We start from the raw sequence: 24,523 nt of genomic DNA, 5'->3' as shown, positions 1-24,523 counted from the left end.
AATATCTACACTAGATAGCCTTCTAGTGTCTGTTTTACAAGACTTCAATACAATTCAGATCAATAACATGTGACTAGCCCGACGAGAAATTAAGTTAATGTTTCTTTGATACCTTTCCAGTTGTCCTCCATAGTAGTTCTTTCTTCCTTCGGTAGATCTTGTAAGTCATGGAACCTGCTGTTGAGAGCTATCATGAATCCCGACCGTTGTTGATACCTTGACGTGGTGGTCGGGCTTCCTATCGTGATGAAGCAACCGAGCTATACTGGCTGGAACAACCGTTCCTCAAGGTCCTACCATATCAGACAGGTCGGTTGAAGAGCGGTAAGACTAAAAGCAACAAACCCAAGGTCCGAAGGCGAAGTCGTACTGCTGACTGTACAGAGGTGTGACAGCATTAAAGTGTTTCCTTCAGACAACCAGCATGACAGCGATGCTGCCTTCCCACAAGGAGGGGTGGGGTTAGAAAAGGTCGACCCTAAAAATGCACACCTCACCTTACCTCACGGATTTCCGTCTCCGGCGGTAAGGTCCCAAAAAGTACGGAGCTAACACAAAAATTACCCATAAAAGGTCGTATGTGACCGACCTCAAGCAGTTGTCCCTTGGGCTCTGCGGTCACGCTCCCAGGTCACTAAGACCACCTCTAATCCAATTTCCTTTTCAGGTACCTCCAGAACAACCCTTCCACGGTGTGGGCAATCGGGAAGTGATAACCGCCCTCATACCTCTAACAGTACTCAAGACCATTGTATTCATAATCAACCTCCGTCTTCACTTCCTATTATTCCTCCTACATCGACTTTCACCTCTAAACTTCCTTTTTCGGCTTCCCCTCAAGTGTCACCACAGCCAACGATTCTAGTGCTCAAAACACTGTCCCAGGTCTACTGAAACCTCTCTCCAAACTACACATTGGAGCCTTCAACGTACGCACCGTATGTCAAATCGGTCAACAGTCTTCCTTGGCTAGAACCCTCGAATCTCGTACCATTGATGTATGCTGTGTCTCTGAAACACGCATACAGGATCCCAGTGTGGTCATTCACTTGACCTCACCTCGCCAAAACGGAGAGACAACGAGATACACCCTCCGTGTATCTGGTGACGCGATGGCCAGCCCTCGTGGACTGGCAGGAGTAGGGATAGCACTAAGCATGAGGGCGGAACAAGCACTGTCAGAGTGGATCACCGTCAACAGTCGTTTATGTGCTGTTGGGCTAAAAGGCTCCGTAAGAACTCGGAAGGATAGGGACACACGTCGTTAAACCAAACAGAAAGGCATTTAGGTGGGTATTTTAGTATTCCGGCACAGCGAACAGATAATGGTAATCGTCTGCTGCAACTGTGCTCAGACAATCGTTTATTTTTAGCAAACAAATTTTAAGCATAAGGAGAGACATCGTCTAACATAGCGACCCCTACACCAAACCAACAATGGACTCAAATAGACCATATTGCCATCAGTCATCGTTGGAGAGGCTCGATAGAAGATTGTTGCTCATTCTGGAGTGCCTGCTTGGACTCCGACCATGCCCTAATACGGGCACGCATCTGCTTGCGCCTCACTGGACGCAAAAAGCCACAGTAAAAAGACCTATTAGAACTGAATTGAGTAGCGAGAAAACCAAAAGTAGGTTCCAGGAACAACTGAGGTCACAATTAGGTAGTTCTGAAAACGAGGTTGACCCAGATGTTGCTTGAAAGCTATAGCAACAGCTGTGGAAACAGCAGTGACATCTATCAGTGATTTAAACCACAGGGTTACAAAGAACCAAGGTCTATTGCACTGATGGATTCTCGTAAACTCATCCCATCAGGCTCTGAACACGATGAAGAGCGACAACAAATCAGATCTAGGTTAAGCAAAAGTCTAAGGAACGACCGTGAGCAGTGGTGGGCAACGAAAGCAAAAGAGATGGAAAAGGCAGCGGCTATAGGGAACACAAGGCAGTTTTACAGACTAATAAAAGAAACTGGAACTAATAAGTCAAGTGTAAGTGGCTGCATCGACCACATATTCACCATTCGTCAGGTTCTAGAACATAGGGATACTTACCGGCGTCCGACAATGGTGGTCTTTCTAGACTTAGAAGCAGCATTTGACCCGGTAGACCGCGAGATTCTGTGGCAGTGTCTGTCATTGAAAGGCGTACCTCAGAAGTACATAAACCTTGTGAAGGCTCTTTACTCGAACACTACTAGTCGAGTCAGAGCTTATGGCGAACTGTCATCAGCTTTTGCAACCTCAAGTGGTGTCCGTCAATGCTGTCCACTTTCTCCATTTTTGTTTAACTTCATCATAGACCTATTGATGGAAATAACATTCTCGTCGACTGAGTTCTCGGATATTGATCTCCTTCCAGGGGTGCACTTATGGACTTAGAATAAGCAGATGACATAGTCCTGTTTGGTGAAGACGCTGATAGAATTCAGAGTCTTTTAGTAGCACTAAGCAACAATGCCAGAATGTTTGGGATGCGCTTCTCTCCCTCTAGATGCAAGTTTTTGCTTCAGGACTGGTCTGCGTCAGCACCTGAACTAAGGATAGGGAGTGAAGTAGTCGAACGCGTTGACAACTTCACATATCTTGGAAGTGTGATCAGCCCTAATGGGTTGGTATCGGACGAAATCTCACCACGGATTCGAAAAGCTCGCTTGGCTTTTGCCAACTTACGTCACCTATGGCGAAAGTGAGATATCCGTCTATCAATAAACGGATGAGTATACTGCGCGGCAGTCTGTTCTGTTTTAATTTACGGCAGCGAAACATGGCCATTAAGAGTAGAAGACACCCGTAAGCTACTAGTATTTGACCACAGATGCCTCAGAAATATTGCTGGCGTCTGCTGGGATCAGAGGGTAAGTAATAGTGAAGTTAGACTCAGGGTATTAGGGAATGATGGTAAATCAGTCGATGAGGTTGTTAATCTTCATCGACTGAGATGGTTGGGCCACGTGTTTCGTATGCCCGAACACCGATTACCACGACGTGCAATGCTAACCGGTGTTGGGGATGGTTGGAAGAAAGTTAGGGGCGGCCAAATCAAAACGTGGCATCAGTGCTTGAAGTCACTAACTTCTAGTGTGAGCCATGTTGGTAGATGCAGACAACTTGGTTGGTGTCCGTGTGACTATCGTAACCAATGGTTGGAGACTCTTGATGACATGGCTCAGAGTCGATCACAATGGCGTCGGTGTATACACTCTCTATCTTCCCTTAAAGTAAGAGATTAAAATTGCTTCATATCTTTCTTTCTATGAATTAATTCTTTCTTCCTGTACTATATCCTTATTGCAATCTGTCTTTTACGTATTACCACCTCTGAATTAACTACTTTTATGAATCCGGTGTTCATCTTGTTGTGTTAATGTGGTATGGCAACCTGGACCGATGCATATATGTGCCTGGTCCTACGTTGTAGCTGACTGACTGCTATCATGAATTCGTTGAATTTGTTAGTATCTCGAAGGAAGCTGAATTGAACCTTTGTAGTGTTGTTTGTCCAGTTGTTCAGTTCTTCCTTAGCTAGATTTGTAAATAGGCTACAACTAGGTAGTGATCTGAATCATTAGGGCAACTCCCTGAGTGTGTGGAGCATTTTCCTCTTCGTGACCGGAGTACAGCAGCATCTCTCCTATATTTAGCCTTTGTTGTCCAGCTTGGGTCCAATGGGTTTCGCCGATTCCCAGTACTGCCACATTGTATCTCCTGATTTCCGTTGCTATTTGACTGGTCTTTCTGGTCTCCCATATTGTACGGACGTTCCATTTACTTATGAAAATTGTCGCTCTAGTTGTTAGAAGGAGCATCGGCCTCGTGAATTCTGAAGGAACTCGGCTTTCACCATGAGGCATCATAGTTCTTCTAAATGAAGACCTAACTCACGGGTCAGTGTTTAAATGGTTTGAATTATTTTTTCTGGCTAGAGATTTTTTACCGAGTTAGTTTTCAACGGGATGTGGTCGCTAACCCCATGCCCAACCCTCCTTTTATCCGGGCTTGGGATCGGGAGTAACTCTAGAAGAGCTACAGAGGGAATTAAAGGCGTATGTAAGTTATTTAATTTGTTGGTTGTTTTTTATATGGCTACCAAACTGTTATTTTAAGTTTACAGTACCATTTGTTTATTTTAATTGTCCCTAGGGTTTTGAAGAAGCGCGTGCTCAATTCGGTCGAATTCCTATCAGAAATGATGGTCTTTGTAGGTGCTTACTTGAAATATGGCAAATGGAAGGAGCTTCAGCATTTTTAAAGGATTAAGACCCACTTTACTCAAGTCTTTTGTTTCTATCTCGTGTCGATTTACTGTGTATGAACAAATTTGCAGATTTCTACTTTATCAAAAGCACTCATAAAATCCTAATCATAATGTACCGTGAGATTTATCCCCGGAGCTCAATCCAAGTTTTGTCAATAAACTTTTCAGCGTTGTATATTTTTAGTCTATTTTTACCAGACAAAACTGTTAATTAGTCTAATTAGGGTTGAATTTTTGCATTGAATCTAGCCTCGACTTGTTCTTCCTTCAAAGCCAGTTATTTTCATATTGTCTTCTCCACATTCTCTATATCTTTAATATGACTGTCATAACAGTGTTATATTTTCTGCTATCCAGTTGATCGACTTGTCGTTATATCATCTATCTTACTCTATTCTTAATTTATGTCTGCCTTTTTCTCCTTTTTCATTGTTGTCATGGACTTTTATGTAGATGTATACTTTTCCTTTTAACTCGAACACTTCTGTCGGCCAAAAATGAGATAAAAATTTCTTGTAGTTGAACAAATAAGAGATAAAGTTGGAGATGTTTGCTTATTAATGATCATTGTATGAAAAACTTCTAAAAATTTCTGCTTTTGCTTATCCTGCAGCTTCACAGAGACATAGGCTGCCTACCAGTTATCCAATTGACTGCGTCCTGGGCTGTCCCTTCCAGTTGTCACCATGTGATAATCATGACTTCGAGTTCAGTCTCCAAATCTCGACGCCATATTCTCTTTGTTCTGTTTCTCTTGCTTTTGACTTGGGGGACTCTAAGTTTTGTTGTCCTTTGTGATGCAGCTTGGTGATTTTCGCAGTGTGTATACACTTCCATTGTTTTTCTTAATTTCCTGCTCTCTGCTACAGTTGGTTATTACTAACGGTCTCCGGCCATTATCTCTGAAGTATCTTGCGTAGACAACTGTTTATAAATACCTGTACATTTTGAAGGAAATTGCGGTATTTCTCCACGTTTCAATCTCGTGTAACAGAACTCTTGACGCTTGTGTTGCGAATTCTGACAGTTTTGTTGAGTTCCAGATATTTTTATACTGCAGGAATATCACTCTTGCTTTACCAATTTGTGCCTTCATATCCACATTATGTCTTCCTTTTTATTTAGGATACTGTCCAGGTGAGTAAAGGCTTTTACCTCTTCCAGAGCCTCTCTGTCAAGTGAAATTCGGTTGATGTTCACTGTGTTTTACTTCAGGATCCTATTTCTGCTCGTGTTAATCTTAATGCCTGTTTTTCCAAAGAGCACTGCTACACTGGCTATTTCTGTCTGCATTTGTGCCTTTGAAGTTCGAATCGTCCAGGGTGTCCACGGTATTCCGTACTTCCTCTGAGACGTGGATGTCTTCATGGCCCAACCAACGACTAAAAGAATGAGGAGGTAAGATTAGGCAGTATTGTTTGACACCAATCTTCATTTAAACGTGAGGTGCACTGTTGCAACACTTTTGCTATTCAGTATCCATAAGAGCTCTGTATGGTAACGAAATTTTTCTGAGGTACTCCGTTGTGCCAGAGATTTTACCAGCTTCTCCTTTCCACGTTATCAACTACTTTTTCATACTTAAAAGAATCCGTGTATGGTAATGAGTTCCATTCCGTTAATTGCTTATCCTATTTTTCTGTTGTGTGATTTGGTAAAACCCATATAGCTTTGTGAGAAAAGTGCCACTGTCCGTCACAGTCTTGTTGGAAGCACATAGACCTACCAGTTTCACCACGGTCATTTCTTTCCTCCACCCTGTGTCTCCTATTGCGATGGTCTAGTGCTTCATTGTGTTTCTCTAGTATGGACTAAAGCTTCATGAAACTGATCTTTATCATTTTCGTTACCAATATTAGTGAGTGCGATGTACTGTATGACACTCGTAATCGTTTTGTAGTATGAAGTTGTAGGGTGTTAATCCAATAATCACTTCCCATTCTTGTTTGTACAGCACTAGTGCAACTCCTTGTGTGTGAGAGGGGGATTTTCTTCGTGATCGGAAGATAATAACAGTCCTCCTGTTACTCCAAGTAGTGAATTTTACTTATTACTATCACAAACATGTTGTATCATCCTATTTCTGTCGACATTCCAGTGATTTTACCAATCTCACATTGTCTGAGCACTCCAAATCTTTATGTTTATTGTTGTTCTGATTGTTATAAAGGGTGTCGACCTTATGGGTTATTGGGCATCTCAGCTTTTATTACTAGGGGTCATAACTGTCCCATGTGAAAACCCTTCAACTCTCTGGGGAGAGTTGAAATGGTTTGATCATTCCACTATGGTTAGCGATTTTTAGTTAATTTATTTAGTACGACGTATGGTTGCTCATCCTTTATCCAATCTAGAGTCCGGTAGTAACCTTAAAAAGTTTTCAGTTAAGACTCTTCAAAATTATAATATTTGTGTTATTGATTCTTAAATATACGGGATTTTTCATGGAAAAATATCTACTGGTATGAATTACTATATTCAGCTAGAGTTGTCTGTCAACTTAGTCGTCAGTACGATGATGAGTGACAACTGACCCATTGTCTTATGTCTGGAGGTCGTCGCTTTCAATATACTTGTTGAGTCTGTGGTTTCACCACTAATACTTGGACTTTCGGAACTGCCATCACGACGCAAAGTAAGGACATTCAAGACCAATCCAATAAATATTAATTGGCCGTACAATAGAAAGGAAATTATTAGAGTTCGTACATAAGTGATTTCCATATGGAATTTGATTAGTTGTTTCCCATATTTGCGTTGTGACCGCACATCTTTTCCTGACTAAATCTCTGCTGTTATAGCTTCATGCCATTTATCCTCCCTCAATTTCGTACTGTTGTAACTAGCTTAGAAGTTTTAGTTTTAGAATCTAAATGAAAGAACGAAATACAATATCGGTTGGAATGATTTACGGTATGGTGCTATTCGTATAATGGTGAAAGGAATGGTTAGTCCTAATCCTGATATAGTCCTGAAACCTTCCCCAGTTTGGGTATATTGTAGGAATGTTGCCATCGCTTTGTAAATCCTCTCCCTTTACATCCGCATCTGATCCTCCATGTTCGTCGAGCATGCTGTCCAGGTACGTGAACGTTTCCAGCTATAGGAAGGTCTCTGTGTATGTTGCATCGATATCTGGTACGCCCACTGGGCTGATATATCCAAGAGTTCTCCAAAAGTCCTACCCAAGAGTTTCTCTGTTGTTGAATCTCAGCGTGTGACTAGCCTTCCTTACTCTCGATCAGTCTATCTGGTTTCCTATACTTCCCTGCTAGTTTCTTCGTCGTGTTATGTAGTTCTCTAATATTTTCTCTTCACACCTTTTCCTCTGTATCCCACATATTTCTGCTTGTCAGCTCTAATATTCTTCCTCAATTGCCTACAAATTCCCTAATACGGCATGAGTGGAGAAATTCAGCGGATACGGAGGATCCACGGGAATTTGAAACAAGAATCCGCCTCGTGTAGTCGTTTTTCTATCATCCCTTTGGATTTTATTGACGTCTTTTACATTTCCTGACAGTTCTCCAAACTAACAATAATTTTCCATCCGACGTTCAATATCTGGTTCCCATTCCCTGTTAACTTGATAGGTATCCCTTCACCGTACCTGGAAGCTGAAAGTGACCGTACAATGCTCGTTAGTAGGTTTATTTGTCTTTCTGGGTGGCAACATACTGTTAAAGACTGTCCGACCTTCGCTTCCAAACATACACTCATCTGGGGACTTTCCCTTGGTCACTGCCTGGTGGGATGTAACTCTGTAAGATATTGAGAAGTTACTGGTCACATATGCTGGACCTCCTCCTCTAATTTGATCCCTTTTCGTTGTGTCCACGAACCTTTCTTGTTCATTCGACTGATGATGGTACGCAGAAGATCGTAGATGCGTAATGCCATTTTCATAGCAGAACCGTTTAAAGGCGGATCACATGAACTAAGATCTCCGGCGCCCGAAAACAATCTTGACAATTTTCTTGTTGTGTCCGTCGTCATGTTCGCACACTTCCAGCCACTTCGTGAAGGTATCTTAAACAACCAATTAGTTTCTGTCTTGTATTGGACCAGCGAATTAAGCATGTATTCTTTGTCAAAGCCTGTCTAAATTCGGTCTTGTTTGGGGTCCTGCTTCAGTTGGATTCTTTGCAGATTCTAGACAGGACCAACTGCTGCGACACTTTTGTTCTATTTCACAGTTCATTGACGGTCATTATGTGTAGCCCCGAGCCAGCGACTTCATTTTACTTACTACTGGGTGCCCGGTATGTAAATGTTTTTGGTACTGATGCCCAGAAATTCTGGTGATAACGATCCGGTGGCCAAACATGATGCACGGAACTACATTTGTCAAGGAGTCTCTCCGACAAAAGTATTGTGCAATCTCTCCATGGAGTTGAGGTGAAAACCACTTGCTGAGTATACGAACGCTCTTCAACGTATCGTCCTTTTCGCTAGTTTCTTTAATGGTCTCGTATGTGACTGGCTGTCCTGAATTTTAGTCTGTCAACACTGCGAGCTTTGGTCACAGTTTCTACGGCAGCTACAAACAGCTCTTCTTGTTTTGTCTGGAAACCAGTTAATCTTGAGTGGGCATCTGCCTGTCCGAAGTCAGTCGTCGGTTGACAATTTATCTTGAAATCTCCGTCCAGTAATGTGGTTACCCATCGTTGTAGATGGTTTTCCACACAAACAGGGACACTTTTTGGGCCCCAAAACTGTCAGTATCGGTTTACAGTCTGTTAGTAACGTAAGCTATCTGCCGAATAGCATCTTGCGGAGATTTTTCACAGCGTAGATAATGACTTTAGTTCCTTTCGATCGCATTCAACAAACCGAACATGTTGCCCGAAATGCATCAGATGTAGTGAGGCTAACAGGAGAGATCATGTGAGATGTGCAATTCAAAGAATATAAGTTACATAACATCTGATTTCCTCATGCAAATAAAGTACTACTGTATATTGAAATAAAAATGCATATAATGTCATCATCTATAAGAGAAAAGAATATAAATTCGAATAAAGCTTTACGCTCCATTCAAATTTATTGATGGGAAAAATTGTACAAAACAAAATTAAGTCACGTAGATATCATGCTAAAGTATTATTAAATATGTTGAGAGATATAACATGTACAGAACTAAATTTAAATATCTAAATCATCATTATTATCTTCAACACTCGAATGGCTCCGTTTTTGTCTTTCACTTTCTGTTGGAGTATTCATACTACGAACTTCCAGTAGAATTGGCGGAGTAGATTTCTATAATATAAAAGGAAAACAAAGATAGATGTTTACTACGTCTTAACGATTTATCTGTAGAACTGAACAAAACATTGCTAAAACAGGGCAGTAATGAATATAAAATAAAAAGTCTGAAATCAATGTTAGATCGTCGGTTGCATTGGTGTTAGAACGAGATTTCGAGACCAAGTTCTGAGTGTGATTTCTTTGTTAGATCTGTACAGCTTTCATAACTGCTTAATTTAATGATCTTTACAATCATGCGCTAACAATCACGCGAGTCATTGAGATTATGAATTGTGTAAGTACATGGTTGTTAGATCTTTCTGCAATTAACTGCGTTATCACGACAAACAGTACAAACATTTGAAAAGAAAGCATGAAATCAAGGGAAAGTATTTGATGAACATGCATGAAAGTTAACGATGACATCAGGCTTATATATAATGCATAATTCAGAAAATCGTGCTTCTGATTTACGTCACGATAGAAAATCACCATAAAGGAAAAAATATTCACGTTCATAATCCTAGCAACTGGAAGTTAATCACAATACATATAGTCATGAAATTATTCGACTAACAATCAAGAACCGGATATAGGCTAGAACGACAGTTCATTAACACAATAAAAACCAGTCAACAGGTAGAATCGAACAGAAACAAAAGCAAAAACTAGTTCTATACATAAGATATCTTATATTAAGTATGGTCAAACATGTCTATAATCATTCATCAGCCGGTCAAGATGAACTAAGATTGGTCAACATTGAAATATAACTCACAATGTAAAACCGGTTCAGTTATATACACACCTATGTAAGCACTTCATACTCCAACCTCTTCCAGGTTGTCAGATTCACTAGAATAATTTCTGAACTCTTATAACGCTCCGTTTCTCTTTCTACTTGAATGGAACGTTAATTTACCTTAGACGAATATCTACACTAGATAGCCTTCTAGTGTCTGTTTTACAAGACTTCAATACAATTCAGATCAATAACATGTGACTAGCCCGACGAGAAAGTAAGTAAATTCCCAATCCAAAAACCAACAACAAAAATAATAATATATTTAGGAAAATATATAACTTATTCAGTACCTAAAAGGTCGTCTACTAGTCAGACTGAGCAAGCAACCAATCCTTATTTTCTTCGCCCACACATAAAACTCACTTAAAATACACACCCGAGGTCAATTTGAGTCAGAAAAATGTCTCGGACACCCCTCTAGAATACTGTCAAACACCAACAGGATTAAACAAATTAAACGATTTAAACTCTACCTTGGTAGCTGAAGGGAGAATTGTGACGACTCATAGTGAAAGACGAGATTTTTCGGAAGTCACAAGGATGATACCTCTTCTAACAACCAGAGCAACAATTATTATGGGTACATGGAATGTTCGGACAATGTGGAAGGCCAGGAGGACCAACCAAATAGCTGAGGAAATGTGGAGATACAACTTGGCAGTACTCGAAATAAGTGAAGTCTGTTAGACACTAGGTGGACAGAAAAGGATAGATTAAGGAGAGATGCTACTGTCCTCTGGTCACGAAGAAGAAAATGCCCCAAACACTCAAGGAGTTGCAGTGATGCTGTCCAAAGAAACAAGTAGGGCACTTAAAGGATGGGAATCTCATAGACTCAAGATCATCAAAGCATCCTTCGAAAAAAAGCAGGAGGGAATTACAATAAATGCTAATCCAGAGACATGCGTACACTAGTGATGGTAAACAAGATGATCAGCTTTATGAAAGGCTGTAGTTTATCGTACAGAAGTGGACAGGAAAGGACTAGGCCATCCTGATCGGAGATTTAAATGCCAAACACGGAATGGACAACACCGGGTATGAAGATATCATGGGACGGCATGGATTGGGAGATTTGCAAACCTACATGCATTCAACAAATTGGTTATGGGTGGCACAATATTCCCACACAAACGCATAAACAAAGTTACATGGATATCACCGGATCACAACACGGAGGACCAGATAGGTCATAGTTGCATCACTAAAGAATTCACAAATTCAATGGAAGACGTGAGATCCAGGAGAGGAGCTGACATAGCCTCAGATCACCATCTGGTAGTTTCCAAGATGAAATTGAAGCCAAAGAAACACTGGACAGCTGGGGAAGCGGCAGTATAAAGGTTCAATACAGCCCTCTACGAGATACTAGCAAATTCAACGAATTCAAGATAACTCTGAACAATAGGTCCAAAGCCTGACAGGATCTACTCAAAGAAGAAACTTCTATAGAGGACAACTGGAGGGGGATCAAAGAATCACTAACTTCAAAGTCTCAGGGGTTCTGGACCGCAACAAGCATCATCATAGGGAATGGATCTCTATCGAAACCCTAGGCAAGATTCAAGAAAGGAAGAACAAGAAAAAACAGCAATCAACAACAACCGAACAAGAGCAAAGAAAGCCAAAGCACGAGCTGAATACACAGAAGCAATTAGGATGCCCGGTCATCAGACAAATCAATAGTAGAAAAGCATCAGGACCTGATAACACAAAAGGTAAAGCATTGAATTCAGACGTAGAAGAGATTGAAAAATGCTCCATATCTCAGGAGAAGCGCGGAATGCAATGGACAACTTGCATGCAACTAGACGGTTTGGACCTCGCAAATGACATAGCTTTCCTATCTCATACACACCAACAAATGCAGATGAAGACAACCAGTGTAGCAGAAGCCTCTGCATCAGTAGGCCTTAACATACACAAATGAAAAGCAAGATCCTCAAATACAACACGCAGAACACTAACCCAATCACACTTGATGGAGAAACTCTGGAAGAGTTGGAAACGTTCACGTAGCGGTTCAGATGCAGACGTAAAGGCGAGGATCGGCAAAGCAAGGACAGCATTCCTACAGTTGAATAACATATGGAACTCAAAACAACTGTCAACCAATATGAAAGTGAGAATCTTCAATACGAACGTCAAGACAGTTCTACTGTACGGAGCTGAAACTTGGAGAATTACTACAAACATCATCAAAACGGTACAAGTATTTATGAACAATTGTCTACGTAAGATACTGAATATCCGTTGACCGAAAACCATCAGTAACAACCTACTGTGAGAGAGAACAAACCAGGTTCCGTCTGAAGAGGAAATCAGGAAAAGACAGATGGAGTTGATAGGACATACATTACGGAAATCACCAAACTGCATCACGAGCCAAGCCCTAACTTGAAATCCTCAAGGTAAACGTGAAAGTGGAATGCCGGAGAACACACTACGACTGGAATTGGAATCAGACATGAAAAGGGTGAATAGGAAGTGGAAAGAACTGGAAAAGATTGCCCAGGACAGAGTTGGATGGAGAGTGGTGGTGGGCAGCTTATGCTCCTCCGTGAGTGGTAAGAGGTGCAAGTATGTAGTCTGGAATAATTATGTAGAAATCGACTTACCACAGTATCACTGGATTTTCTAGACGATAATGAATTGAGTGATGAAGATGCAAGTGTCAGTGTAGGCGGATCTCTACAGGTATACAATGAATTATCTGTTTCGATTGACCAAGATGGCTAAAATTTAAAAACATTAAAAATGGTTAAGTAAGCATGTATGAAACCTGTCTTTTAATGAAATAGGTAGGGAGTTGGAAAATCTTGATTCCAAATCAATGGTGTACATGGGCTCCAGTATCCTGAAGGAACAAATGGCGTATGGATCTATCGTTGGTCACCAGCTACCATGGAACTGAATCTCCCAATGTTTTCCACTGCCTTATGGATTAGACCTTTATGTCAAAGGCTTGCAGTGTGGCTCCCTAAGAAAACCATCTGATGAGGTTTAGGTCCGGGAAGTATTGAATGATTTATGTGGCACATATTTGTTTGGTGTCTCCTTGTATCATTGTTTATGTATTTAAATAACTTTATTAATTAATCCACCCCAGTAATACTGATCTATTATCTGGAGTGGTTTTCACATTGTTTACTCTATTGTTACTGTCGTTTTCCCTTATCTTTTAACTTTTCTAGTTAACCTTTCATTTTTTCAGATATAAGTGTTCTTAACAAGTATATATGTGATCAGATTTTTTGAAATGTATTGTGGAAATATATCACGTAATTTTGATAACCTTCTGTCATTGCATTATCCAAATGAATAATTTAAAAAAAGCATTGTTCTTGATGAATTTAATGTCTAGTTACAAAATAGTACGATATGAATGGAATCAAATATACTTACTGAAGTGCATCTAAATATTATCAGCAAAGGACGTCAATAAATCGTGAATATTTATTTCTAAAATACTTCAGTTATCTAAAGACCGCCCAAAGTACATAGAGAAAGAAAATATAATTAAATGAACAGTTGTTTACAGCAACGTCATCATCAGGCTAAAGCTCAATAGTTTTAAATCAGTAATTATTGTATTATTATCGTCAAAATAAGGCATAAACAATTGAATTAATGTTTTGTGTCAAAATAATGAAATTTTGCACTTGTTACAGTTTAATTACGTTTAGAAAAAATATGTCATTCTAAATGAGGAGGATCATTGAATCATATGATTTATTTTATTATACCAAATGTAACTCGAAACCTTACGACGAATGTTCTCACCTTTTTGAATGACTTTTTCTAATTCATAAATGAAACTGTTTAACCTAATCAATTTGTAATAGATTCACTTGTTTATGACTTATTTTGGCAATTGTAATACAATAATTAAAGCCTTATAACTGTATATCCTGAACCTGATGATGATATTGTTGAAAACAATTGATCACTGTAAAATGTTTCCTTAAAAAGAAAATAACAACATAGAATATCCAGATTGTATTTGTGAAGTCAAGAAATTAAATAAAAGTGTAGAGTATGAATATGTAACTTTAAATCTCAGTCGTTAAGTTATCTTTCGTTTTATTGTATGTAAATATAAGTTATTCTGTTAGATAACCTTATAAAACTAGAATGCATACGTAGGTCACAACATTTTAATCATAGGTTTCAGCCGGCCACACACAATGTGGAACCTGATACACATGCATCAGTTCACGTTGTCATATCATGCCTACACAGTAAAATGAAATTATTTCAAATATCCTAGAGCAGTAGGAGTAGGAGTATCAGAAGTAGTAGAAGACTAATAACAGAAAGAAGGTATAAGGAGGTTTTGGGACTCGATCTTTAGAGGAAGACAAAGAATGAATACATCTGTTTCATTTCCACTATTCTGAGCCATATGGCCCAGAGTCTCTAACCATTGGCTACGATAGTCGCCAGGACTCCATACCAGGTAGTCTAAGTCCACTAGTATGGCTGTCCGATTCTCAATTGCCTAATAGACTGGCAACACATCTTGATTTGGTAGCCCCCAGCTATCTTCCATCCTACTCTTACACCAGATAATATAACCCGTTGAGTTAGGCAGTGGTAATACTTGCGTATAGTGAGATCACCAAACGAGCAGTGCTGAAGTTAATCGCTGAGTTCTAAGCAAAGATGGCATCTCTAGCCAACGCATATATGAGCAAAGTTCTGTACTTAGCCGACGATCGGTCGAATATAGTTTTTGAACAAAAATACTGACTTCGAACGTCTTGTAACAAAGACAAAATGTTGGTATATTGAAGGTTCATCAAGACCACTTTGTTTACATTTCAGTCGTAAATGAATATTAAATTTAAGGGCAAACGTATAAATGAAGTAATGAGGCAGAAATATATTTGTAAGATTTAACATATATCCAATTAGTTATGTTGTATACAGAAAATAAGAACAACGAACTCTGGATTATTTGCAAATTTTCCTATGATATCAGAATAAGATTTAAAACTAGAAAACAACACGATGTGATATGGTAAAATAATAACTTTAAAATACTCACAGGTGTTTTCGAATTAGAACAATAGGGGGTTGAGGAGAAATCAGGTTCTGATACATTTGTTTGCAGCTGTTCAGACCATTGATTGTATAGCTCCATAGCTATGAAATTTCGAATAGTATTACTTGATCGAGTCATGACGGTATGAGCAAGTATACTTAACAATCTATGAATAAACTGTAACTTGGATTTAATTAACTCATTATTTAATTCATTAATGATAGGATCCAATAATTCATGAACCAGTTCCTTCAAATCGGAGGGTGAAGTATTATTTCTGTATTTTAAAAGAAACATGATGGGAACAGTTCATAAACTACAAGCTGCAAAATATCTTTAAAAAGCGTGAGATATAAGTCTTTATTATTACAGCTATTGAAAATTGACAGTGATTCAAATAGTCAGTAACAAAGTAGTATTTAAACATATAAAAACAAGTTCACTTGGTATTGTTTGGCTTGTATCTTCCCATTGAGGTTCAAGACTGCAATTGATCAGTCTGTTATTGGCATATGTGCATACTGTGCGTATGCCTCGATATTGCATTAATTCACAAGCTTTTTGTAAGCAATGCCAAGAGAGTTTAAATTCACCCCATTGCACAAGCAAGTGGCTATCAGGACTCAGTAGCTGAGCGGATAACGCGATGGCGTTTGAAGTGAATGGTACTGGGTTCGAGTGCCCGAGTGAACATCAACTCTGAGATGCAGGTACATCCAGCTGACGAGTCCCAAATAGGACGAAATGCGCGTCCTGGATTCCGCTGCTAGCCACTATCCATCACTGTTTATATAAAAACAAGATATAAATTTCACCAAAGAGGGGGCAAAGCTAGCTGGATTAACCCACGTTCCGACAAATGTTGACCACCTCATTTACTAAAAAGCGTTGTACGGATATTACGTCTCACAGCTCAGTAGTTATGTTGGTAGTGTTCTGATGTTTGAAATAAGAATTTCTAAGTTTGAGGCAAACAGTAATGACAAGGATATTCAGAAGTCCCAAATGGGAACAACCGTGTAATCTTCAAACTAGTTAAACCTTTTGGAATAATTCATGTGAGAGGTAAAATGTGTTATCTTACCTCTTGATAATTCATACGTATCTTCACATAATTAAACTACATATCTTTTCGCGTTAAAATGAGTATGTATGATTATATGTATTTACCTGCATTCATATTTATTTCGCCTATATAAACTGTTTATATACACACTGAACTGATGACAACTCATTCACACATATATGTACGTATTTGCTCGATATATTATATTCATAAGTTCATTCTTTCGCTTCGCTGTTTGTTGTACCGCTTAATTTGTACGTTCGAAATAAACAACTTTGTTTCAACCACTGAGCGTCATATATCGTTGGTAATTGTTGTAATAACAGTAATCAGTCAAGCTGTTAAATGAAGAACCCATTATGTAATTATTATTTTGAATATCATAGGTTGTAAGCAGCTGACTAGAACCAACAAAATAAAATGAATTCATGCTATTCTGGTAGAATCTTTGTTCTTGCTCTTTTCAAAACAAGAATAGTATAAACATCCTGCTAGCCACTAAACACATACATGTTATTGGAGTTCTTAAAAAGAAAAACAGGGGAATTTGCGCCCTTATTTTTTATTCACCACAACAAAATCATTTATGATGATAAAAAATAACCATACAATAAGTCTATACGTCACTTTGACGCTTATCAGTTCAAAGAATAAATGACAACAAGATATTACATAATAATTCTCACAAACTTCCCTTGAGGAGTCTAATAGATGCACAAAATATAGTTGTACAAAATAAGGATGATAAAGTTGCTATTTTCTATGTTATTATTAAATCATCAGTTTGACCCATTAAAGAAATTTGTAGTATAAGGATATGGTACTAGCCTGCTAAAACAACAGTAGCGTTTGTAAAAAATTAATGAAAGTAAAGTAATAACCATCCTCAGCTAATCTGATCAAAATAAATGGAATTAGACAGTAGCTAATTGACCACCGATTATAAGTCCATTATTAAACCAACGTTAAACTAACAATGTACTAAAAGCAAATAATTTTGGGTATTTAGTACAAGAAGTTATGACAAGGAAAATAATATAAATGTAACCCAAAAACATACTTGAAGCGAGGAGAAAGTACCATAGATTCATCGTTTGACATCCATGCGCTTATAATCCGCTCACCATTAGATAACAATTGGTTAGCCCAAGAATACCAATTAGTATTATGACATTCGTTATCGAAAGCTGCTTCCTTTTGCGATGTATTTAAACCTTGAAATGAGCTATCAATTGAGTCAGACAGAGGTAGAACAATGAGTTGACTCCCTTGTCGACTAAGTCGAAGTCGAAGACTGTGGTTTTTAGAACCTGATGAAATAGATGAGTTGTTTAACTGAACAGATTCATTATTTGAATGAATAGGAGTGCTTGAACCCACAACAGGAGTGTTTAACTGATCCGTATTGCTTTAAAGCAAAACAAGAAAGAAGATCATTAATTCAACATAGAATATATATATTCCCAACGATAAGTACATACATAAACGGCTTTCACTAGAAGCTCTGGATGATGTGGTTTAAAATCGATTGCAAATGCATTAATTTCTTATATTCCTCTAAGTTTTAAATTTCGATACTATTTCAAACACTTTATTCCATTCCCTCTTTCTAAACAATATATAGTGTTTTTTTATAATCAATGTTACTACATTTATCTCGACACCTTAATTATCCATCTTGTTGACTTCACCTCACTGTGATGATTTTGTGCAGCGACTTGAATTGATCCACATATGTCCCAGATCTTATGTTTATGACGACTGATTCCTTGTGACATATGGATTTATGAAGTCAAGCTACTAACGTTTAGTGTCAGTACAACAGTTGGTATCCATCATAAAATGGTACCTCTGAAGTGTGATTGTGATGCTGTTCTCTGTGTTGCATTTGAGGATCTTGCTTTTTCATTTGTGTATGTTGAGGCCTACCGATGCGGCGGCTTCTGCTACACTGGTTGTCTTCATCTGCATTTGTTGGTGTGTATGAGATAGGAAAGCTATGTCATTTGCGAGGTCCAAACCGTCTAGTTGCATGCAAGTTGTCCATTGTATTCCGTGTTACCTCTCCGATGTCGAGGTTTTCATAAACCAGTCGACTACGAAAAGAAAGAGGAAGGGTGAGAGTAAGCAGCCTTGCCTAACTCCAGTCCTTACTTGGACTGTATTTGACAGCTGTCCTCCATGCACGACTCTGCAATGTAGTCCGTCGTATGTTGACAATCTTCTCAGGTACATCATCATAGTGTCGAAAACGTTCCCATAATGTTCTCCTGCAAGCACTGTCAAATGCTTTCCTCATAATCAATGAAGTTGATGTATAGTGGTAAGTTCCACCCAACTGATTTTTCAACGATGATCCGTAGTGTCATGTTTTGGTCTGTGCATGACCGATCCTTACGGAATCCAGCTTATTGATCTCGAAGCTGGACGTCTACAAAATCTTTCATGTGGTTCAGCAACGCACTGTTGGAAACGTTTCTTTGTACTGACAGTAGTGTGATTCCTCGGTAGTTCTCGCATTTGCTCAGATCTCCTTTCTTTGGTATCTTGATGAGGCAGAGTTGGTGTGTTTTTAGCAAGATTGTTTTCTGCAGGATGTGGTTGCCGACACCATGCCCAATGGTCTGCCTTTACCTGGGCTTGGGACAGGTAATAACTCTGGAAGAGCTACAGGCGTTGTCATTTAAGTACATGTATAGAAATGATTTATTTAGTGAACAAGGAACATCATAAGAATACACCTAAGTTGTAGAGATGCGAAAAGGAAATTAATCAAGTACGTTAAGTATAGGAAGAAAATGCACAGACGGTAAAGTAATAGACAAGATATGTACTAAGACTAGGAAAGTAAATAACTTCATTAAATTTATATATCAACTTGAACTATTAGAGAGGAAAAAGTAAACGCGAGTGATTGAAAACAATTAATTATTCGAAATCTGATTTAAAATTTTAGAAAATATTAAAGTACACAGACCCTAAACTTACCACTCGCTGATCATATTTTCACGCGCATTTCGATCCAATTTCTCATTAGTTTTAACCTTCATATCACATTTTTCATCTGAAGTAATAATCTGGGGACTCTTATTACTTTCTGTTTTGATAAGAAAAGGTAAAATTGAGTAAGCAGGAGCCTTTTCGAAGTTGACTTGCTAAATTCTTTTCGTTTTGATGTAAAATTTGAAGAAAGACCAAGTTTTTATCTAGGCCATTCTCGAGGTTAGATGTGGATGGTCCAACGTTGGGAGATTCTGTGACACGAGGAATGTTGACAACTTCATGAGCCACTTTACTGTCTACATCCATAAAATCTTTCGACTCCAAGATGGTTATATTCTCCACTGGAATCTGAATATTAACAGGCGACTCAGGGGAACAATGAAGGTCAGTAATAGTTCGTACTTCTGTTTCATTTTCAGAATCACCATTGGTTTCGTCTAACTTACTACCAGAAAGTAAACTCTCGTTTGAAATAGCAAAAACTTTGCCTACAGGTGACTTCTGATTCAAATTATCAAGTTTCAGTTCTACCTCGGTTACAATTCCAGGCACATTAGTTGTATTTACAAATGTAGGAGGACTAGAACAAATAGAATTTTTTTCTTCAACCTGATAGTCTGTCTCACCTACAGCTTCTGTAGACAAAGAAGAAACGGCATCTGATGATAAAGTGAACTTTTCACTTTCAGAATTATAACCATCAATCCCATCTTCATCAGGTATTATTGTGGCAGGTCTATCGTTGTCTAAAGTAGAGTTGGTTGCATTATCATCGTTGGGAATAGTTTTCTCTGATTTTTCATCATCCCGAATTAAAAATCCTCTACATCAGACATACACATTGCAACAGTTGATGGCGTTGATGAAGGTGAATCAGTTTGTTTATCTGTTGACGATTCGTCAAACGTAGAATCTTCATCTTCTTGTTCCGTTTCACTGTCGGAAAGTTCTTGTTTCTCAGATTCAGACTTTTTGTAGATACTACTATGGCTTTTCTGGTGAGATAGTCTACAATCCAATGGCTGTGATTTTCGAGTGATATCTAAGATATAGAATATAATCGCAAAATAAATAGACGGTAGATGTACTATATATATATATATATATATATATATATATATATATATATATATATATATATATATATATATATATATATATATATATTCCTTACGACTCTCTAGTTAGGGTCCTAGAGATCATGAAACTCATTGGCTTGCGATATTTTCAGACATGGATAAGAATGGAAGACAGTGTTGACACTGATGATTTTATATGCAATGCTTCTTAAAAGTAAGATAGTTAAATGTGGCAAAACTATATCATGATTGCATTTCTAACTAAACTACCTACTTTTATCAAACACAATTCCTGTTCCTTTATTTACTGATTGGATGACTGTTTCCTTTACTATTTCTTTCCAAAATTGTCATCCCAGTGTTTATTCAGAGCATTTTTTGGTTGTAATTTAAACAAATAAATAAAATTCTCTCCCAAATTTACAAACACTTATTAGCTAAAGCAATTAGTCCCTTTGATAAATTTTGATAATGTAGTAAGAAGACATCAGTATACGTGGGTTGGTTGAACGTGTATTTTAAAGCAATGGCAATTAATTGATATATATATTATTTCTGGCCATGTGATTTACAGTATTGCTGATTAACATGATTTTAAGCCAACAATATTTTAATTTCCTTTAATCATTGCTGAAATCGGGCTCACTGACCTAATGACATTCTTTAGTAGTACATCTTGTCTGAAGGTCATGAAAAACTAAAACAAAATTTTGTCAAGAGGACTATGAAATACAATAAATATAACATTGTCTATTCGCTTTTTAATGGTCAGTAAGTGTGTAGCATCCAGCATTTTAGGCCATCTTTCTGTTCGTTTAGTGAATGGTACGTTTCGAAATGTAATTTTTCTTAGAGATTTCATTCCAACACCTAATTTCCACTAGATTTGTTGCTTTTTTTTACTGGTACATTAGGATGTGCCACACTGACATGTTCATGTTCTTAGCAAACAAATACGGTTAATATCATATGTTCAAAATCAAATTTCTCGTGAAAATTACACTCATATATGCAGCACTCACCTACCAATTGAACAGAAAAGTATCTAAAAATCCTGGGTACCACACATATTTTGAGTATTAAGAAGACTATGGATAACCTCATACCATATTTAAAGAATATAAGAATTTTTTGAAATTTGACTACGGAATATCTAGGTATGAAAACGAAAGCTGAATAGCCAGAGGTTATTGCAAGCATAAACATTAAATATTGTTTTAATATGAGTTTAAATGATTAATAAACAATTATAATAAATTTCTTGTGATTGCATCAATTAAACACATAAGCAAAAAGCTTACCTTGATTTACATGATCTTCTTTAGAAGTGGAAGAGGCTGTAGTAACATAATCATACTTATTATTGCGTGAAATTTTTTTAGGCCATTGTTTCGATATATTGTCTTGCTTACTGGATTTATTAATTCGAGCGGGTTGACTCGTAACAGATGATAATTTGTGTTTGCTCGTCTTCGATAAATATCTTTGTTTAGCTGCTTCAGCGGCACGAGATACAGCTGTTGTGTGGCCGATTTCATGTGAACTAGATTTACAACTTGAAGCTTTATTCGTCGAATTTCTGAACTGTGTAGCAGGCTTTAGAGCTGGAGAGGATGCCTCTGCCAATAAAGTTGATAAACGGGAAAAATTAAGCGAACCTACACCAGACGGACGAGATCTGTTCGTGACACTCCCATATCCTCCTGTAAAATTTCGATTATTTATTGGACCAGGAGCACAATACCATGTTGAATCAGGAATATGATAAAATTCCTGGATCTCTTTCCAAAGTTCAATAAGACTTTGTTTATTATTAGCAGGATTATTTTCTGTAATTAATTTGTTGGAACACTTATTAGGTTGTTTAGTCTGTAGGCCACTGATTGCATCATTTTCGGCAAAAGTCTGTTGATGAAAAAATCATTATTTGGAGGTGTGGTTGTTTGGACAAATTCACCGTCAATAATTCCTGATTGCATTTTAAAATCTGAGATCGGATTCATTACATTTAATAAGTTCGTCAACTGATTATCATACATTCCAGATTCCACATCGGATATGATACCTTTTAACGAACTTGAAAAAGAAGTGCATGAGATAAAAGTTAATGGATAGAAAATTTATGAAAATTCTACTCATTAGAATGAAATTTTTATCAGTTTCATATGATTACCATAAAATAGAATCTTACAAATCGCATAAACCGATATAACAAAGAAAATGAAGTGTCATCTAAGTCCAATCAATTTTCTATATAAAACTGACAAACGCTTAAGACTTAATCAATCGGTCAGTAACAACGTAGAACTTCGTACGTACGTACGTACATCAGTTCGAGTTGCCACACCACATTAGCACAGAGATGCAGTGGTCGATTCAAATCCCGTAGTGATAGATGTAATAAAATTATAAGCTGTAATCAGAAAAAATTAGGGTTTGAAGATGTTATTCAGGGAGTATAATCCAGTGAAATAAATTTGAAAAGAGAAAAAGAAAGGGACGTGAAGAATTCAGAAGATTAGAATTTGGGAGAACACAGAGAGTGAATGCACCTGCGCCATTGCAAACGATTTTGAGCCATGTCATTAAAGGTCTCTAACCATCGGTTGCTATCATCTCGCGGTCCCCAACCAGGTAGTCTACACCTACCAACATGACTCAGTCCACTTGTCAGTGACTTCATGGACTTGTGCCATGTTTTGGTCTGGCCGCCCCTAGATTTCTTCCAATCTACTCCTATACCAATGAACATCGCACATCGAGGTAGTCGGTGGTTGGACATACGTAACACATGTCCCAGCCATCTCAATTGATGAAGTTTCACTAATTCATCAATTGATTTGCCATCCTTACCTAGTACCCGTTTCCTAACAACTGCATTACTTACTCGATGGTCCCAGGATATACGAGCAATATTTTGAAGACACCTATGATCAAATACTAGTAACCTACGAATATCCTCTACTCTTACCGGCCATGTTTCACTGCCATGAAGTAGGAAGGAACGAACTGCTGCGCAGTAAACACGTTCTTTGGTTGATAGACGGATATCTCGCCTACGCCATAAATGACGCAAGTTCGTAAAAACTAGTCGAGCCTTCTGTATCCGTGCTGAGATTTCGTCACACACCAGACCACAAGGGCTGATGAGACTTCCAATATAAGCGAAGCGATCGACACGCTCAATTACTTCACTCCCTATCATTAGTTCGGGTGTCAATGCAACCCAATCCTGAAGCAACATTTTGCATTTTCAAGGGGAGAATTTCATCCCGAACATGCTTGTATTGTTGCTTATAGTGGTCAGAAGACTCTGCATTTCGTCAGCGTCGTCACCAAATAGAACTATTTCATCGGCATATTCTAAGTCAACAAGTGAACCTCACGGTAGAAGTTCAACCCCTGGAAATCTAGATGAGGAAAGTTTCATCTCTAAAAGCATGTCGATGACGAAGTTGAACAAGAATGGAGAGAGTGGACAACACTGACGAACACCACTTGAGGTAACCAATTCTGATGGCAGTTCGCCATAAGCTCTCACTCTACCAGTTGTGTTCGAGTAGAGAGAGCTTTTATAAGGTTAATGTACTCCTTTCAGTGACAAACACTGCCATAGAACCTCATGATCAACAGAGTCGAATGCCGCCTTAAGGTCGAGAAACACTACGATTGTGGGGCGTCTGAATGTGTGTCTGTGTTCTAGAACCTGACGTAGTGTGAATATCTGATCTATACAACCACGTCCATGTCGAAAACCAGCCTGATTTTCTCTAGTCTGTTCTTCACGAGCTTTGGTTGAGCGTCGAAGTATTATTGAAGCTGATATTTTAGACACTATATTTGTCAAACTGATTCCTCTGTGATTGTCACAAGAGGGCTTAATGGTGTAGCTCATATACTCAAGCTGGAATAATTGGAATAAGAAAAGAGGGATTCCTAATTAAATCTATGTACTGATGTCTCTCGACTAAACTGATCCACTTAAAATGTACGTGTAGCATAGCGAACGTG

The 24,523-nt window shown here is 38.3% G+C and overlaps 1 protein-coding gene across 1 annotated transcript; it reads right to left on the bottom strand.

Moving 5' to 3' along the window:
* Positions 1-612: 612 nt before the first annotated feature.
* Positions 613-19,256, bottom strand: BRD8_1 (Bromodomain-containing protein 8). Its single transcript, XM_051208480.1, has 4 exons — positions 17,491-19,256; positions 15,368-15,641; positions 12,936-13,052; positions 613-9,524 (listed from the first exon to the last, which is right to left on the bottom strand). Exons 1-4 carry the CDS (start codon positions 17,529-17,531, stop codon positions 9,408-9,410), a joined length of 549 nt encoding a protein of 182 aa, XP_051075019.1. The 5' UTR covers positions 17,532-19,256; the 3' UTR covers positions 613-9,407.
* Between the last annotated feature and the right edge of the window lie 5,267 nt (positions 19,257-24,523).

This window comes from Schistosoma haematobium, chromosome 1 (assembly GCF_000699445.3).
Source record: "Schistosoma haematobium chromosome 1, whole genome shotgun sequence".
Classification (NCBI taxonomy): domain Eukaryota; kingdom Metazoa; phylum Platyhelminthes; class Trematoda; order Strigeidida; family Schistosomatidae; genus Schistosoma; species Schistosoma haematobium.
Note: the sequence above shows the minus strand (reverse complement) of the source record. Positions and strands in the feature narration are given on the sequence as shown.

What these genes read in the sequence shown, in the direction of transcription:
- BRD8_1 (XM_051208480.1), bottom strand. Translation starts at nt 17,531, where the DNA reads ATGTCAAACGATGAATCTATGGTACTTTCTCCTCGCTTCAA. An exon ending in GTACTTTCTCCTCGCTTCAA is followed by an intron (nt 15,642 to 17,490) that starts GTATGTTTTTGG and finishes TTTAAAATACAG; the next exon opens with AAATAATACTTCACCCTCCG. An exon ending in GAAAATCCAGTGATACTGTG is followed by an intron (nt 9,525 to 12,935) that starts GTAAGTCGATTT and finishes TTTATATTATAG; the next exon opens with AAATCTACTCCGCCAATTCT.